At 52.3% G+C, this 18,419-nt stretch overlaps 2 protein-coding genes across 2 annotated transcripts in view; both read left to right on the top strand.

The window, feature by feature from the left end:
* Positions 1–17,459, top strand: part of MYO15A (myosin XVA) — a 49,304-nt gene extending 31,845 nt beyond the window's left edge. The window contains exons 56-59 of the mRNA XM_029957820.1: positions 7–617; positions 6,837–6,917; positions 11,542–11,697; positions 13,331–17,459. Coding sequence (XP_029813680.1) covers positions 7–617; positions 6,837–6,917; positions 11,542–11,697; positions 13,331–13,514 — 1,032 coding nt within the window. The 3' untranslated portion in view covers positions 13,515–17,459. The remainder of the gene's footprint in view (positions 1–6; positions 618–6,836; positions 6,918–11,541; positions 11,698–13,330) is intronic.
* The window catches only part of LLGL1 (LLGL scribble cell polarity complex component 1), a 15,851-nt gene continuing 12,788 nt past the window's right edge, over positions 15,357–18,419 (top strand). The window contains exon 1 of the mRNA XM_029957819.1: positions 15,357–15,364. Coding sequence (XP_029813679.1) covers positions 15,357–15,364 — 8 coding nt within the window. The remainder of the gene's footprint in view (positions 15,365–18,419) is intronic.

Genomic DNA, 18,419 nt, shown 5'->3' with positions numbered 1-18,419 from the left:
CCCGAGCCCCCCTACGACCGCAAGCGGCGGCACCAGGAGGACTCCGGCTCCGAGCCCAGCGACTACGAGGAGCAGAAGGAGGAGGAGGAAGCCCGGAAAGTGAAGAGCGGCATCCGCCAGCTTCGCCTGTTCAGCGCCGAGGAGTGCGCCAAGATCGAGGCGCGCATCGAGGACGTGGTGTCCCGGGCCGAGAAGGGGCTCTACAAGGAGCACACGGTGGACCGGGCGCCGCTGCGGAACAAGTATTTTTTCGGGGAAGGCTACACCTACGGGTCCCAGCTGCAGAGGAGAGGGCCCGGCCAGGAGCGGCTGTACCCGCGGGGGGAGGTGGACGCCATCCCCGAGTGGGTGCACGACCTGGTGATCAGGAAGCTGGTGGAGCACCGGGTGATCCCCGAGGGCTTTGTGAACAGTGCCGTCATCAACGACTACCAGCCGGGGGGCTGCATTGTCTCCCACGTTGACCCCATCCATATCTTTGAGAGGCCCATCGTGTCCGTCTCCTTCTTCAGCGACTCGGCGCTCTGCTTCGGGTGTAAATTCCAGTTCAAGCCCATCAGGGTCTCGGAGCCCGTTCTCTTCCTGCCCGTGAAGAGAGGAAGCGTCACGGTGCTCAGGTAACTCGCCCGCGTTGCCGGGGCTCGGTTGTGTAACGCGGATCACGAGGCTCGTGGATGCGCCCCGACGGCGCCTCGGGCTCCATCTCCCTCGCCTGTAGACACGCACAGGGTTTCACTGTGGTGGAAGGGGTAAGGCAGGGATTTGGGGGCGGTCCTGCTGCTGTGGTGGGTGAGGATTTGGGAGGGTGCCCTCTCCATGGGGCTTGAGGCGAGTCCTGGTGGGAGTGTGGCCACTCGCCGAGCTGAGCTTAGCTGTAGTTTCCCGTAAATGGTTAAAATAACACGTCGAAACACAAAATGGATCCTGTGCCCAAGAGTGGTCAGACGTGTTATTTTAACTGTTAACTGAGCAGCTGGTTGGGACTGGACTCCTGGGACTATTCTTAGCTCGGCCAGTGCCTCCCTGACCTGACCTTAAACGTGTAGAGGAGGTGTGAATGGCCTTGTCTTCCCAATCTGTAAACTGGGAATACTGAACCCTTCCCTACCTGGTGACGATAGGGAGACCAGGACCCGAGTGCAGAGTCCTGTGGGATTGTCACTTGGAAGCACAGCAGGTCACAGGCAGGAAAGGACTTTACGTGTGATGAGGAAGAGCTGTGGAGGTGGAATGACCTGCCCAAGGTCATGCAGCTGGTCGGCAGTAAAGCTGGGATTGGCACTGGGAAACGCCTGCTTCCTAATCCCGCTGCCTTCCTGGCACGGGCTGGGAGGGAGAGCAGGCAGGTGAGGGGACAAGAAGGTAAGAGGACAGGCAGGACTGGAGCGTACGGACCCACCAGTGTCCAGCTCCTGGGGAGGGCAGCTCGAAGCCTGGCACCAGGGCTGCCAGTTCCTTGTATCCCTGAAGGTCAGAGTGCTCCTTGCCAGGAGCAGGGATCACCGGGACCCTGCCAGCAGTGCTCTGAGCTACCAACTTATCCTCGTTTGAGTGGCTATTTTTTGGGCTGGTGAAGGTCCAGGCCGGTTTTCTGGGCTCCCAGGCTGTAACACAATCCCTTGCTTTGGCTTGTAAAGTGATCGCCGCAGGGTTCGGGAAGGAATTTTTCCCCCCACATACACACGGCCTCCTTGACTGGTGCATCAATAATAAATGCTGAGATCTCGCGTAGCTTTTATCTCGGAAAAGCTGCACAAACATTAACTAATCCTCGCCATACCCCGGTGTTAGGTAACTTCTGTGGATTAGCCAGAGATGAGGGGGGCTGTGGAGGGAATCGGGAACAGCACTGGGGACGTTTTCTCTCTCTCTAGTGGGTTGACCAGGGCGGAGGGGGCAGAGGTCAGGGTGATTTTGTGAAATAGGACCCGAGGGGACTCATCCTGCCCCATGTCCTTTTACTGCAGAGCAAGTTCCATTCACCCTAGGGATGGAGACTGCCGGGTGTAAGGCAGCCACTCCGCTCCCTCACTTCCCCAAGACACCAGGAGGGAAACTTTCTACCCTAATTTTCCTGCTGGTGATGAGAATCTCTCTGCTGTCTTTCCCCGTTGGGTCTGGATAAATAGTTATTCTTTCTTTCACAGCCAGAGGCATTGTTTTTTTTATTTTTTATAACCTAACAGAGGTCAGCCTCGAGTCTTGCAGTCAAAGCCACTCGGAAAACTCATGGCCTTATGTCTGCAGGAGGATTGGGACTCTGCAGTGGAGGATGGTGGGAGGAAGAAGAGGTGCTTTCACTGCTCCAGGACCAGAGAATGATGTTTTCTTGTCCCAGACCTTGCTCTTCCCTCAGAACTGCTGGGAAGAGGCACTGGCTCAGGGCTCCCAGGATTGACGTGTCGTGTCTCCCGGGGTCTCTGGGTTGTTGACCAGCGTCACCCAGCTGCTGAAACCAGTTTATTAACGTGGCTGAAGCAACTGCACAAACCAAATGAAGTATCTTTTCTCTCCAGTGTCTTTTCCCTGCAAATCGAAGGGCTGCTTTCTCCTTTACCCGCTGCTGCCGCTTCATCACGGTCAGATGTTCTGCTTTCCAACAAATAATAGACTTTAGGATGGATTATTTCAATTTTGGTACAGCAATTAGCAGATACTTAGCACTCACTTAAGATGAGATTCTGCCAAAGTGATTGTTCTGCTTTGATATGATCCTGGCTGGAATCGAAATCTTTGCCTCACAGCAGATCTCCTTACCTCCCCTCTAACCCCAACAGTTTAGGAGGAGCAGGAGAGGTGCAGATTGTTGGTAGGCTCTCAGGGGTGTATCACCAGATCCATCCCTTGGTTATGATTAAGTCAACTCCCCAAACTTGGCGTTTTCTGCTGTGGGTAAACAGTTGCTGGAGGCAGTTGCCCTGGAGATGGGGAATGGGTGCAGATAGAAGTGGCATGCCTGTAATGTCTGGGATTCAAATCCTGCTGGGTCAGTGGCTGCTCCTGGCCTGCTGCCTTTTGGGGAAGCCAGGGTAGCCTGTGGAAGTCCGGAGGATTTAAGGGAAAGCTGTTGGATCCCTCTCTTTGACCTCACAGCGTTCTCAGGCTGTCCCCAGATCACACCTGTCCTGTTCTTGCTCTCAGCAGCCTGTTCCCAGTTCTCCTCCTGATTTCAGAGCCGCCTACCCAGCAGGGATTTTGCATTGAGGCTTTCCCCATATCCCTCCCTTGACTTTGCCTGCCCTGAAGCAGGATGTGGTGTTTGCCAACAATGAACCTGCTGGAAAGGGTTCAGACCTCAAACTACAGGTGAGGTGGAACAGAATTCACCTGCCTGGGCTGTGCCCCTCTGCCAGAAACCAAAGGCTGAGCCAACCCATGACCTGCTAATGAGCCCTTCCCTCTTCCAGCAAGGCCCTTTTCCTCTCCTTTCTCATCTGCAGGGAAGATTTGCCTTTGTAGGTTTTGAGATTTAGAAGACAACCTCCTCCAATCTCCTCTTCTGCAGCCCTGGGAAGCAGGTGCTCCTGCAGGTTTGTCCCACTGCCAGCCAGTCCAAGAGGAAGCATCACCTCAGTGTGTGCTGCTGGATCCTAGTCCTGTGTCCCATCAGCTCTCGGGGGTGTGCTGCTGGCTGCACCACATTTGTGGGTTTTCTTTTTTTAGCAATAATTTGATAAGCATCAATCGATTGAACCAGTGGGGAGGAGATGGAGGAATTTGCCTGTTCATCTGGGGAACGTGTGCTTTGACAATGCTTAGGCTGGGAAAAAGGGAGGGAGCTGGGGGATGCAGATCCAGCTGGGATGGGGGGTTCCATCCGGATCCCTGCCCTGCAGCTGCTGTCAGAGGTAGCAAATCTCAGCACTGAAACTGCCAGGAATGTTTTCTCAGCGCCGTGGTTGGAAATAGTGCAGCTGCAGTTGGAGGAATGAATGGCACAGGTAACATTTCCCAAGTTCTGGGAGCTGGTGTGCCATGTGGGCTTCCCTCCCGCAGCTGGAGAGTGCTCCAGGTCATCTCCTGGCTGTTTGTGATGGCAGGGAAACACTGTGATGTGTGTCCCTCCTGTTGTCTCCAGGCATGCCTGGTGGCGCATAATCAGAGCTGCTTGGAGTCACTGGAGGATGAACCTGCTTCCTTCCCAGCTGGAGGAATCTCTCTGCAGCTGCCTGCATTAGATGCTTTTCCAAAAAAGCCTGATCCCTCTGAACAAGCCGTTGGTGCAGAGGAAGTTCTGCGTGTGCCAGTGGTGATGAGGCAGAGATTTGTTCGAACTCTGCTCAGACTGGTCGGTGTCACATCCATGGTTTGTGGCAGGAGCTCTCCTGAGCCACAAGGAAAGCCTTGAGTTGCCCAAACCCTGCAGTGGGCCAGGTCCCTGTGCCTCTGAGCTGGCCTGGCTGTCCTCGGGATGTGTCGTCATAGAAATGTTTCTCGTTAGAGACTCTGCAGAATTTCAGGGCCTCCTTTCTGGTGATGTCTGCACAGAAAAATTCCACTTTCATCTCCATGTGAATCAGTTCTGTAGTGGCTCTTGTGGATTGAGAAGGAGACTCAGGGAGGAGTTGGCTGTGTAAGGTCTGACAGTTTGGAGTTGGGGTGGGTTGAGGGGGGCATGTGGGTAACATCAGCACCTCCCTGTGTTCTTCTGAAAAACACTCTGGGATAGAGATATCCTTTTCAGGTGTTCTCCTGGGCAGGAATTTAGGGTTTTCCTTAGCAAATTGCTTTGGGTTTGTTCTCTGGGCAAGAAATCTGCGGGTAGACCCATTATGGGTATTTTTCCCCAGTGTCTGCCCCTTCACCCATCATCGGGGTGTGCAAGGCTGGGCACTGGGTGAGAAGTTTTTGCTGGCACAAGGCAGCATAAGTATGACACAACCAAATAATCTTTTTCTTCCATTTTTCTGCCTGTGCAGAGAGACACCGTCACTGTATGGGATATGGTGCAAGCAGAGTTTTCTCACACCAGTAAGGCACTGGGGCAGACTGGTGCCCTTTAGGACCTCAGACTGGAGTACTGGGGCTATTGCTTTGGTGCTGCCTATGTGCATCTGGGGCCACGAACTCTTCCTGGGGCCACTCTGGGACGGATCTGGGAAGGGGATTCCTGCCTGGGGAGTGAGAAGGAGTGTCCAGGCTGACATCTCATGATAGAGAGCACATGTCTGGAAACAGACCTTTTCCTGATGTTCAGGGTGTTGCCGAGGATGCGCCAAGTTGAATGTTAACGTGGGTGATATTCATGAATTCGCTGGAGCCTGACGCAGAGATTCCTGGAACGTAAAAGAGCATCACCGTAAGCCCCTTGGCATAACACTGTCGTGTTCTGCAGTGCCTGGAGGGCGGGGGGCATGGACATCACCCCTGTTTTAACTGATCAGGACTTATGCTTTTTAACTCTCTTCCTAAAGCAGTAGATCTGTCTTTGAGGAGAGGTGCGTGTTTCTGGGTGAGTGGGTGGGTTATCTAACCAGATCAAGGAAACCCGGTCCCGTCCCCGGAGAAGACTTGCGTGTGTAAGATGTGTTCTGTGCTCTGAGTGTCCTGAATAACCTGCCAGCCCCTGACCCTGGCCGTGCTTCTGAGGGCTGCCTGGCAGCTGGTGTGCCAGGAAAAGCCTGGTGGGGACCATTGGCCTGGTGATTTCTGCTTCAGGTTAAACAGCACGGGGGTGTGCCAGCGTTGTGTGGCTTCGGCAGCCTTTGCCCAAATCCCTTTCAAGGTGCTCCTGCCCTTGTCAGGCGTTCCAGGAGGCTCTGAAGGTGTTTAGCTTCTCTCTTTCCCATGCTGGAGTCTAGAAGGCTCTGTGTGAGCTGACACTCTCCAAACGGCAGGTAGAGGGCAGGCCCCACTCTCGGACCTGCTGGCTGGAACCATGGGAGTGACGGGATGAGCAGGGGTGGTGGCTGCTCTCCATGGACCCACTGTGATTTCACCTGCTCGACAACAGAAGTAGCCACGAGAAAAATGCTCCAGTGTTTTGTAGGAAGCTGAGGTCGTCCTTGGCCTTGGCTTTTCTCCAGCCTGCTGGAAACATGGAGTATCCGAAGTCACCTCACACAGTGAAACACTCCTGCCCAGAGCGGCTGCTGCTTGAGCCTGGGGTCGTTTTCCTCAGCCCAGGGAGCTGTTTCTCCCTGTAACAGGGAGGTTTTGGGAGTGCAGCTTGGTTTGCAGGTCTGAGTTTGAAGGTTATAACCCAAGTGCATTGGGTTGGGGTTGGTGATGTTCGTATCATGGCTGAGGATGTGCCACGTGATGGGGAGCAGGGAGGATGAGGGTGCTGAGAGAACCTGTGCCCAGGTGAGGGGGGTGAGAGGCTCAACTCTTGCCATCACTGCACCCCTCCATGACTAACAGATCTCACTGACTCTGGTACGTGTTCACGTCTGGGTGTGCTGCACATCTCAGCATGAGAGATGGCTTTTCTCAGGGATGTGCGTGAGGAGATTCTTCGGAGGAACGTGCTGATTTTTCCCCTGTTGCTTTCTAATTTCTTTGTAAATGAATTGTCTGAATTTACAATCCATACACGCATTTCCACATGTCTTATTTCACAACGCTGTAGCAGGTGGCAGTTTCCTCTGATGTATGCTAAAAAATTGAGTCCTAAAGCCTCCCCCCCAAAAAAAACCCCTGGCTGTCCACATTGTTTCCCAATGTTTGTTCCTTCCTACAAGTCTATCTCCAGCGTGTCTGGGGAATGGTGTTTGGAGGAGGAATTCCTGGTGGAAGTTTGGAAATACTGGCCAAAATGAGTTGTGGAGGCTGGAAACCACTTTCTGCCTCTGCCTGGCATGTCTCTCACAGTGGCTTTTTGTTTCTGTTGTCAGTGGGTATGCGGCCGACGAAATCACACACTGTATTCGACCACAGGACATCAAGGAGAGAAGAGCTGTCATCATCCTGAGGAAGTAAGTGTGGAAGCCCTCCAGACAGTAAGATAAACGTGGATGTGGTGTCGTGATGTTTAAACACTTAAAAACTGTCTTGCTTGTTAATTTGCTGGCTTGATCTTACACCTTGATTAGATGTCACTCTGACACTCTTGCCGTACCCGGCAGTGGAAGTAGCTGGAACCAGTTCCTGCAGAGTTAATCACTTCTTGGCTCTGTGAGCAGCACTTCATTGAAAGGGCTGGGGTTGCAAGCCCTGTTGGTGTCCAAACACCTGTCTTTCCTTGGCTGCCCAGCTCCAAACAGCTCAGATTTCAAACTGTCTTGTTTTGGGTTGTGTATTCAGGTGTCTGGTCATATGATACCTCCCTGTGTGAGTTACCTGGACAGTCCTTTGAAGCTGATGCTTGTGATGAAGAATCTCCTATAAAAGCAGATTAAGTTTACGTGGTAGCATGGCCTTTGTTTCCTGGGGAGAGGGAGGAAGACACTGACTTGGGAGGGAAACAAACTGAATTCAGTGCTCACTTTACAGGGTTTGTCCTTCGAGTCTGTGTTGGGAAGCCAAGCTCTCTAAGCTGTTTTAGAAACATGCTTCCTGTTCTAGTATTTACACTGTCTTGATGGCATTTCATCTTAAGAAAATGGAAAAAAAATAAGCCAACCCCACCCCAAACTCCCTCAAGTATTACCTTTTTTTGTGCCCAGAAATGTCCTCTCTCATCAGTTCCTTCTACTAGGAGACCAAAAAATGTGACTGGCACACATTGACCCATGGTGACTGTGACTTAGAAGGTGTTAGCAGTAATTCTGCTGTCAAGAAATCTTTTTGTAAGTGAAAACACAACGATTTTGAATCCTGTAAACCCGACCAAAAGCGTGGGCATTGGTGGCAGGGCTCGTGGTTCTGGCCAGGCTGGCACAAGGCTATCAGGCAAATGGTGTGGATTCAGACTGGATGAGCTTTTGGATGGCTTAGTTGGTTTCAAAACAAGCCTGGCAACGTTGTGAAGATATGGCACAAAGCCAGTGGAGTGGAGTTGGACATCTGGTTAGAGAGACCCATGAAATGAAGGCAGAAAAAACAGCAGCCCCGAGGCATTAGCCAGGCAAAATCAGCCCAGACTCAGGGAGGCAGGATGAGATGTGGCAGGAGATAGAGTGGGATGAAAGACAGGATGTAGCCAAACCACCCCACAGCTGGTCACAGCCACATGAGGTTTGGGGTGAGGGGGTTGTGATAAGAACTTAAAGCTGTTGTGTTCATGGTGTTGGTGCAACCAACGAAAAGCAGCACGAGTGCTGACGAGGAGGCATCTCCAAGTCGTGTAGCTGCTTTGGTTGGGATTTAGGATGGAGAAGCTGCCTGTTCTTGGTTGTGGAGCAGTTCCCTGGAAAAGACAGACTCGGATAAATAAGCAAAAGCTGCCCAATATCTGTTGCAGATATTGAAAATACCTGTTTAAACTGGCTCTGCCTCTTGCTTTCTCCAGCCTCTGTAAGCTGAGAACGTTGGGTTATTTCAGTCTAACCTGGCTGCCATCAAAGTGCAACTGAGCAAAAAAGGGACCTTGAAGCTCATCTATTCCAACCCCCTGCCATGGGCAGGGACACCTTCCACTAGCCCAGGTTGCTCCAAGCCCTGTCCAACTGGCCTTGGACACTTTCAAACATGGGAAGTCCTCAACCTCTCTGGGCAAAGCTGTGCCAGTGCCTCACTACCCTCTGAGTAAAGGATTTCTTTCTAATATCTAATCTAAATCTATCTGCCCATGTAAAAAGTAACTCTCCCTGTTCTTTATAAGCTTCCTTTAAATCCTGGAAGGAGCAGTGGTGTAGCCAGCTGACCTGGTGCATCACTGCTGAGGAGACAAAGCCTGCAGCTCCTACCAGAGCCATACCAGCTGTGTTTGCTCAGCCATCCCTCTCCAGCAGCGTGTCCTTCTGCCTTCCCCTCATTTTTGGGGTCTGATTTGCTTAACATTAGAGCAGAAGTGTCTCTGCCCAGTCACACAGCCGTGGGCTGACCTGACTGACAGGCCAGGCACAACCACACGGAGGTTTTTCTCTTGAGCAAAGCGGAACCCCCCCCTGGTGATTCTTTCCGTGTAACCTCTGCAGAGCTTAGCAGCCCTGGTGAATCCATGGCAATTCCCTGTTTGCCACAGGCCGTGCTCCAGCTGCTGCCAAATAGAGCTTATTAATTGCTGTTTATCCCTGGTGAGGGCGGCCATCTCCCGGTGTTCCGTGTGTGTCCGTGCGCGCGCGGCGGGGCCGCGGTGACCCCTGTCTGAGCTGTGTCCCCACGCCCTGGATCACTGCACAAATGCCACTCCCGATTCCCGGATCACACGACTTTTCTCTGAAACAGTGTGTTATGCAATCGGGAAGGCAGCTACTTCCGCTGGTGGCCTGCTAGCACGGCAGGGTTGGGAGCAGCCCGCGGCCTCGTAAAACTCCTCTTCCTCGTTTTTGTGGTAAGGATCAGCCCTGAGCTTCCCAGCGGGATCAGATCAGCTGGGTCACCCCAGTTGGAGCTGGGATGTTCAGCTCTGAATGTGAGATCCTGCTGGGTCCCAGACACGTTTGCATTTGGCTCTGCTCTTGCCTCTGCTCCGAGCGTGTTTTCGCTGACAGTGGCAGGAGAACAAAGCTGTGGGAGCTGGAGGAGCAGCAGGATTTTGCAGGATGCTCCAGAGCAGCGTGGTTACCAAGTAGGTCATAAACACCTCAGTGCTGTAGGGTGATGATATTGAGTGTTTTCCTGCGTGTCAGAGCACAGGGCTGCTGGGTTTGGAGGTTTGGAAGCGCTTTGAGCGAGAGTGGAGGAACCTGCTCTCAATTTCGTGAGGTGCTGGAAGAGGTAACGTGGGAGGGGGGGATAGAAATGAGACCTATTGAAGTGGGTCTTGAAAGTAATTTTAGAGGGTTTCTGCTGCCATTCTGCTTCATAAATAGGAGTTACTCTTTTTAACTTGAACCTGCTCCTGCCTTGCTCTGTGGCCAGAGGGAGCCTGGCTGGTGTTCCCTTGCCCTTCCAGTGTATTTGAGGGTTGGTTTGTTTGAATTGCAGCCCTGCAGTTGCTGTTGTATTTGAGAGATATTTAAACCACCTTGTCTGGGGCAGGATCAGCAATGCCTTTGGTGTTCTGGCTGGACTGGGTCCAGTCCTGGAGCTGAGAACAGCTCAGGACAACAGTGTGAACTATCACAGCCTGGCAGCTGCCTGTGGAAGTGTTCCTTGCTTCTGGCATGCTGGGCAAACTCAGGCTGCCATGCCCAGCATCACCTGTGCCAGCCTGGCATCGCCCTGCTTAACTGAAGAGGCTCTCCCCAGTGGCAGAGTGTACCTTGGCAGCTGGATGTGCTTCCTAAGGGGAGTTTAGGTTGGGATTCTCCTGTGGAAACCTCCCTCAGGAGCTAAAGTTCAGCACAGGAGAACAAGGAGTGATTTTCCCCTTTCTTTTACCCAGACCCCTTCTGTAGTCCCTCCTTATCCTAAGGAGGGAGACAGACTGCAACAACAGCATCAGGGTGCCTTTCCTTCTGGGAAGTAGCTTGGATCCTCCTGAAATCAGCAGCTCTGGAGCACCAGCACCTTTTACTATATTTTGCCCATTCTTAGGCTTCAGTCTGTGTTTTGAAATAGACTTTAGCAGAGTTTATAACTTGAGCCTGGTGACTGTGCTGTGCTTGGAGATGGTCACAGCACTGGGATAAGATGCTGCTCTGTCGAGTTTTCATTCCTGCTGCCTCCCTCCACGTGTGTGTGGCTGCAGTCATGGCTGGGCCAGCAGCAGTTCTCCTCTGGGATGAGCTGTGTTTGCTCTCTGGTGTATCCTGAGCGTGTGCTGTGCTGCTGGAAAGGACATGGTGCAGCTTCTGTTTGCTACACCCGCTCGTGACTCGTACTTCAACTCTTTGCACCTCTTAGTCAAGCTGAGGAACACCTGACCCTGTGAGATCTGTGGGCAGGAGGGAGTTTCCAGGTGGAAGCAGTTATTACTGTTGGAGGTGGTGATGAATTTTGCAGGACATCTCCCACCCAGGTGGATTAACTGGAGCTGTGAGTTATTGACGAGTCACTGTGATTTCACAGCTGCTCCTGCACCTCTGCTCTGTATCCCACTGGAGTTGCAGTGAGCCAGCACCTCTTGCATTCACCTCATGGCTACGTGTCCCTGTGCTTCCTCTTTCCTCTTGTAGGGCTTCAAATTTGAAGAGAGCAGGTTTAGATTGGCTATTAGTAGAAAACTCTTCCCTGTGTGGATGGTGAGGCCCTGGCACAGGTTGCCCAGAGAAGCTGTGGCTGCCCCATCCCTGAAGTGTCCAGGGCCAGGTTGGGTGGAACTTGGGGCAACCTGGGATGGTGGAAAGTGTCCCTGCCCATGGCACAGGGCTGGAATGGAGTGAGCTTTGAGGTCCCTTCTAACCCAAACCATTCCATGATTCTATGAAGCTTGAAGTACCAAAAAGCTGCAGCTTGTTCTTCTCTGGAGTGTGGTATCCTGCCCCTCCTCCTGAGCTGTGTGGCTGGGATGGAGGGCTCTCCTGCAGCACATCCCAGGCAGATATTTGCTGCAGCACACTGGTGGTTCTGTAGAAACTCCTTGCAAATTCTCTTCTCTTTAAATATTTGCAGAACAAGACTAGATGCACCTCGATTGGAAACAAAATCCCTGAGTAGCTCTGTGTTGCCACCAGGTTATAACTCTGACCGTCTATCAGGAAGCAACCGGGACCAGATCCTGAAACCAAAGCGGTCCCATCGCAAAGCAGATCCTGATGCTGCTCACAGGTAGGATGATCTCTCCCAAGGGCAATGTTTGGGATGGGGTCTCTGGGTCAGTGCATGGCTGAGGTCCTTGGCTGCACAACACACTTAAAAACACTTAAAAAAAACCTGGCAGGTGCTTTCTGTGGTGCCAAGATCTGTTTTATCAGAATGAGCTCTTTATATGTTGCTCCCAGACTTGTGGAGGCTGAGCTCTGGCTGTAAGCAGCTTACATTGTTTATCCTGTGAGTGGCATAATGAAGAAGCAATAGATTTGGCTGGCTTTTGATAATGCAGTCATTCAGAACAATAGTTTCCCTGCAGCTAATCATTTTTGACCTCTATTGCCAAGCAACCTGTGCAGCTGCATTAAACTATATTATGAAAGCAGTCCTGGGAGAGAACATGAGGGTTTGCTATCTGGGAAAGGTGAAGGCCTTTTGGGAAGCTTCTCAGACCTGTTGTGATTCCAGAGCTGCGTGGGTATATTTTTATGTGAGAAACCAGACTGTGTGGATGCTTAAGCCTGACCTTCAGGGAAGCTCCTTGCCAAGGTCTCAGACAGCTTGAGCTCTGCAGCAAGGCTTCCCTTAAACACCTTGGTGTGAACACACCGATAGCCCTGAGTGATAGCCAGTCTGCCAGCTGGCCTGGATAGTCCAGTTCCAGAGCTTCCTGAGGATTGAGGTGGCATTCTCTCTGCACACTAGATACAGCCTAAAAGTCGCCTTGGTCGTGGGACTTGGCTGCTGTGTGGTCCCAGCCCTGTTTCAACCTGTCCTGGAGGGAGGAGGGTGGGGATGGCTTGTTTGTGAGCTGTGTTCATTCACCTGGATGCAGGCTGGGAAGATGGATGAAGAATTGAAGCTGGCCTGCAAATGCAGCCTCCCTCCGAGCACGCAGTGTCCGATTAGGGAAGCGATCATGCAGGACAAATGTGCAGATCTGTCAGAGCTGTTTTTCAGCCTGATGTGACCTTATCAGGGTGTGGGGGATGGCTTGCATAGGCTCCTGCAGCAGATGGGTGTGAAAAACATGTTTTTCTCTTCCTGTGGCCTCAAAGACTCCAGTATAACAGGTAATTAGCATGGTATTTATTAGTGGTATCTCTCAGAGGAACCACTCAGATAAAATAAGGGGGTCTGTGCAGCCCACCAGCCCAGTCCTGCTATGAAGTGATCAGAGGCAGTTCTGCAAAAATAACAATTGCACTGTGCTAATGTTTTGAGAGGACAAAAGATTTTGGAGCTGTGCTGTGATCCTACACCATGAGGAGCTCAGCTCTGTGCTGGGAGTTCTGATGCAGGAAACAGACCCCACTGCCCAAGGGATGTTTCTTGGGGCCACAAGCTGCACTTAAAAAAACCCAGAGGTGACTGGGCTGTTTGGAAGTGTTCCTGGTGGAGATTAAAGACCAAAGCTTGCCCTGGGAAGGGGAAGGACTTGCACCATCAAAGCAAATTCTCAGCTCCCTGTGGGAAGTACAACTTGGTGATCTGTTCCTGCTCTGCCGAGTGCCCGGTGCTGGGAAGGCAGTGTGGAAGCAGGCAGGGCTGTCACTCCGAGTGTGCAGCACTGCAGACAGTGTCCGCAGGAGGAATGCCTGCATCCCACCCTGGCTGTGCTCTCACTCTCCTGCTTTCTCTCTCTCCCTAGGCCACGGATCCTGGAAATGGATAAAGAGGAGAACAGGCGCTCGGTCCTCTTACCAAAACATAGGAGACGGAGCAACTTCAGCTCCGAGAACTATTGGCGACGGTCGTACGAGTACACGGAGGACTGTGAGGAGGAGGAGGAGGACGGCAGCCCGGCCAGGAAAGTTAAAATGAGGCGGCACTGAGGATTGCTCTTTCCAGGCTCGTGGAGCTGATGAGATTGGCCTCCAGTCTGTGAAAACTTTTCTCCTCCCTCTGGCTATCTTCCATCTAGCTTCAGTTTTGGTTTTTCCTTTCAGGCTGAAGAGTAAACAGGAAGGATTTGAGTTTTATGAATGGAGGAATGCTGAGACATACGTAAGGATGGAACATGTCCAGTGCACATGCTGTCCTGAGTCATGGGTCGAGCGGGCATCTCTCCCTTAGGAAGCAGATAAAGTTATGCCAGGCTGTCTGTTGGGATTTCTTTTGAAAACACCAAAAAGTTTAACTGTTTCATTGCGCAAGATTCAAGAATTGTATTTTTGTTTTTGTTTGTTTGTTTTTTTCGCTTTAACACTCTTCCTTTCCAAATGTTCTAAATATGATGTTTGACCCCAGGAGCTGAAATTCCATGGTGGCATCATGTTCCTTGTTTTACCAAAGGGCTCCTTGGTCTGCTCTTTCCTGGTGGTTGTTGGGTCTGTTTTAAGGGTGCCCTGCAGTAACTGGAAGTTTGAAGCTTTGCAGACCCCTCTTACTGCGATTGATTTCAAAGGGTTTAGGACATTTTCGTTGCACTTTAGTGTTTTAAATGCAGTAGGTTTCCTTTCCAGACCCTTTTCCCAAGCCAGCGTGGGCTCGCAGCCTTGTGTCCCTGCGCTGCCCTCTCCGAGAAGAATGTACTAGAGCTCTGGTTTCTCAGTGCTGATCTGACAGGGGTGTGTTGTTGTGTTGTGATTGAGGAGGAAGGAATCATGGCTGGCTTCCCTGAGGATGGCCCAGCATTGTCCTGAGATCCATATTGGAACCTTGGGGCTGGCGAGTGAGGGATCACACTGAGTATGTGCTGCTTCCCAGAGCTGGGGATAGCGAGGAGGAGTAGGAGAGACGCTGTGCTTGTGAGGGCGTGTGCCTTGGGACCCCGGAGAGGAGCTGTTCTCCACTGCCCCTTTCAGGTGGAGAGAGTTGAGAGGCACAGCATCCCAGCACAGTGTCCCATCCCAAGGGACTGGCTGTGCTCTGCCGTGGCCTTGGCCGTGGTCTGTCCCCTCCAAGGCTGGGAGTGGGGACACTGCAGGGGTCTAGTTTGGCCCCGGTTCAGTGCATCCAGCACTGAAGTTGCCTGCCTTCTCCTGCCTGTATTCCCATGGTAGGGAGCTTTCTGGTTGCTACAGGAAATGCTGAGACGAATCAGGCATTCAGCCCCATGGAGTTGTGTTAGAACATCTGCCTCCATCCTCCTCTTCTCCCACCCGGTTTGTGTTAGCCCAGACCAAAGCCTTGGCGTTTGCAAAGTTTTGGGGCCCGACACCATATTTAGAACCCTACTTTTAAGGAAAACTTCCTCCAGTTGATTCTTTGAACCCAAGTGTTGGCAGTTGTAAGGAGTAGTCTTATTTTTAAATTTTTACTGCTTTTCCCTCCTTCCAATTGTAGTTTTTCTTAGTGCTGTGTCCCCCACACACTTCGTGGTCTGCACACTTGGCAATAAAAAGATGTAATATATTTTGAAACCCGTTTGCTGCTGTCTTGAGGGGCTCCTGGTCTAAAATAGCCACCCAGGCATTTGTTCCCTGCAGAATACGTGCTGACATCTGGATCCCACTGTCCTTTTCCTTCCCTGCTGATTATTTCTGCAGCTCCTGGCGCTCGCCTGTTGTTGGGGTTCTGCTGAGGCTGGATCTTGTGGTCACAGTAGCACGGGGGATGTTGCCATCACCTTCAGCACAGTGCTGGTCTGTGGGGGTCTGTACCTGAGGTACCCCGTGCCTGTCTCTTGATTATTTTATCCAATTGCTTTCCTGGTGAGAGCCCCTGCTGGCTCCATGCCAAGGTACAGGCAGAGCCTTTGAAGGAACCCATCTTATCTGCCCAGAAATCTGAAAGCTCATGCTTCTGCCACTTCTGAAACCTTTAAAATGCCATTTTCAGACCACACGTAGCATTTGAAGCGATGTTCCTCGTCCTCCCAGCTTCCTGCTGCGAATCCAGGCCAGCTCTTGGCTACAAACCCCTTGTTTTGGAAAGCTTGGCATCCCCCTGATTGCAAAACCGCATGTGGGGAGCAGCAATCCCTTCTCCTCCTTATGGCTTTGTCTTTCTGGATTCATCCTGGCTGTGCCCACCACAGCACCAGGCTCTGCCACGGGTGTGACAGTGACAGTGGTCACTGCTGGAGGTCTTGGCTCTCCCCTCTCCCTTCCTGGCTCCCAGTTTTATGCCTACCTCTGCAATACAGATACTCTACTCTGGTGTCAGCTCAAAACGAAGCTGGAGGCAGCCTGCCTTTCCGGTGGCAGCTTCCCAGAGCAGGATTCCCATGGGATGAGGTGCTGGCTGTATCTCTGCTGAAGGCTGAACTAGGCATCCTGAGGTCTTACCTCTTGCCTGGTATCAGGCATCACCTCATCCTGGTCCTTGTGCAGTCCGTATGTGTGCAAGTATCCTTTCCCAGCTTGTTTTGGAATTCCTGCATGCCATGGTTGGGAGCTCTTCCCTTCTCCCTTCCTCCCTGCCTTGCATCCGTGCAGTGGGTCAGAGCTGGCAGCCGTGGCTGGGGGGGCAGGAGGAGCTCCAGCCACCATCTCATAGCTCACCTGGTTTTCAACCTGACTGGTTGGGGGTTGACACCTTGGAGAGAGAGAGGGAGCGGGGTGCAAGCAGTGGGACCCGCGGCATCCCTCGGGAGAGGAGTCCCCAGCGTGCAGGCAGGGCCATCTTCCCACTTGTACAGACATTTTCTATAGACACGGATGTATATGTGTAGATAACATGGTTTTTTAACTCTTTTGCACTGAACAACATCGGAGTGAAACCTGGATTCGAAACCAGAAGACACATTTTTCACGTGGGTCCAGAGGTCTGGATCCCTTGCTGTAACCTGTCTGGTGAAACTGTGGCTCGGAATTCCTGGTGATCCCACACCTTTTCTCTGTCGGGCTGCCCGCAGGCGTTGGGTCAGGCTGGTGCCATGGGGCTGGTGTGGGAGTGTGGAGGGCGGAGAGCTCCATTTTGGAGGCAAAACTTTTCCCATGTGCTCCGTGGGATGGGCTCATGCACAGCCCTGACCCCCTCAGCTTTGTCCTGTGTCTGATCCAGCTGTGTGGTCCGACCTCCTCTCCATCCACCCACAACGTGTCCTTGCTCAGCCCCAAACTGGGAATAAGGCTACATCCAGTGTGACAGTCCATGCTCCCAGACCCAGAGCCCAGACCAGGAGAACTGTCTTTCCTAAGGAAGGGGGAGGAAGGTGGGGTTCATCCCTAGTTCAGTGGGAGTCATCCCTGCTTTTCTGTGAAGAACAGGAGGAATTGGGGTTTGTTGCTGTTGCCCGTATCTCCAGAAGAGTCAGTGGTGGAATTATCCAAGCCCAAGGGTCAAAACAGCTGCCAGGCTTTGAGGAGGGCTCAGGGGGGCTGGGGTTGGACCCCCACCAGCAGCAAAGAGTCTTTTACCTGCCAAAAATGTTCCCTTTCCCCGTTGGGAGGAGAAACATTTGGCCAAGAAGCGCCTGTGCTCCTTCCTCTGCCCACACTTAACAAGTTCTGGCTGACTTTAATTTTGTTTTTTAAAAGATTCTAATTTTTTTTTTTTTGTTACCAATAAAAATAAAAATTAAAAAAAAAAAAAGATAAATAAAAAAGAAAGTGGCAATATTTTTTTCCGTAAGCTTTTCCTAGGAAAAAGCGTGGTTTGTAACAAAGTTGTACAGTTCTGAAGTTTGAGATACGAGAAGTACTGTGTGAAACGCTGTAAATGGGGCAGAGATTATTTTATGTACAGTCTGACGTGGGGGAATCTTTTAATTCTGGTTGATTCTTAGGAAGAATTTGGTTCTTCACTGTCAGGGTTTGGAATTTCATGGTTTCATTATTATTTTTTTTTCTTGTATAGATTGCTGCATTAATTGAATAAAAGCAGAAAGCATCGCTCTGCCTGCCTGTGTGGTGGTGCCGTGGGCTGGGATGTGCCTTGATTTCCCCAGGCAGAAAAGAGGTGGTTTGGAATGGGGAACTGGTTCTAAATAAAGGGAATCACCGGCTCCCTGGGGATGGGGCAGCCAAATGTGGTGGCTGTGCCTCCTGAGCTGTCCTAGAATGCAGGGACAGGGCTTTCTGCCCTCCTCTTCCTCCTCCTGCAGCTCCCACCCTGTCCACAGCTGGAGCCTGGATCCAGATGGGCCCAGCACCCTCTGCTTCGGCCTCACGTGGAGCCCCTCACCCTCCTTGTGCCTTCCTCCTGCTGGAGGGAGATAGTGAGATGGGGGTGAGGTGCCAGAGAGGGGATGGAAGGGGGCTGCTGGCCTCATGTGTGGCCTCCATTCTCCCTCCTCTCTTCCTCCTCTCGTGTTTGTCTTCTCTTCCTTCTCTCCTGTTCCTCCTCTCTTCTCTCCTCCTTTTCCTCCTCTCCTTCCTCTCCTCTTGCTTTCACTCTCCTCTTCCTCTCTTCTTTCTCTCCTCTTCCCCCTCTTCCTCCCACCTTCTCTCCCTCTCCCCTCTGTTCTCTTCCTCCTCCTCTCCCTCCTCCCCAGCCATGACCCACATCTGGCTCCCTCCTCTCCACCCTCACTGCCCGGGGCTGTGCCTGTGGCTCAGACCCTCCATCCCTCCGTGAGCCCGTCGCTCCCCGCTCCCCCTCCAGGCTGTTTTCCGCCCCCAAACCCCGCGTCGCCCCAGAGCCGCATCTCCCCGGGCCGGGGTTAGTCAGCAGGGAGGGGAAGCCGTGCCCTGCCCGGGGTGAGTCACCCCAAAACCGGGCGCAGGGCAGATCGCTCCCCCTCCCACCTCGGGACGGTGCCGTGGGGGGAGTGGGGAACAGCATTCCCGGTGCCACGGTGGGAATAATGAGTCGCCAGCCAGGAATGAGGCTCGAGCATTAATTTTGGGAAC

Source organism: Manacus vitellinus, unplaced genomic scaffold (assembly GCF_001715985.3).
Source record: "Manacus vitellinus isolate BGI_N305 unplaced genomic scaffold, ASM171598v3 scaffold_12_pilon, whole genome shotgun sequence".
Lineage (NCBI taxonomy): Eukaryota > Metazoa > Chordata > Aves > Passeriformes > Pipridae > Manacus > Manacus vitellinus.
This window is presented reverse-complemented; position numbering and strand designations above follow the sequence as displayed.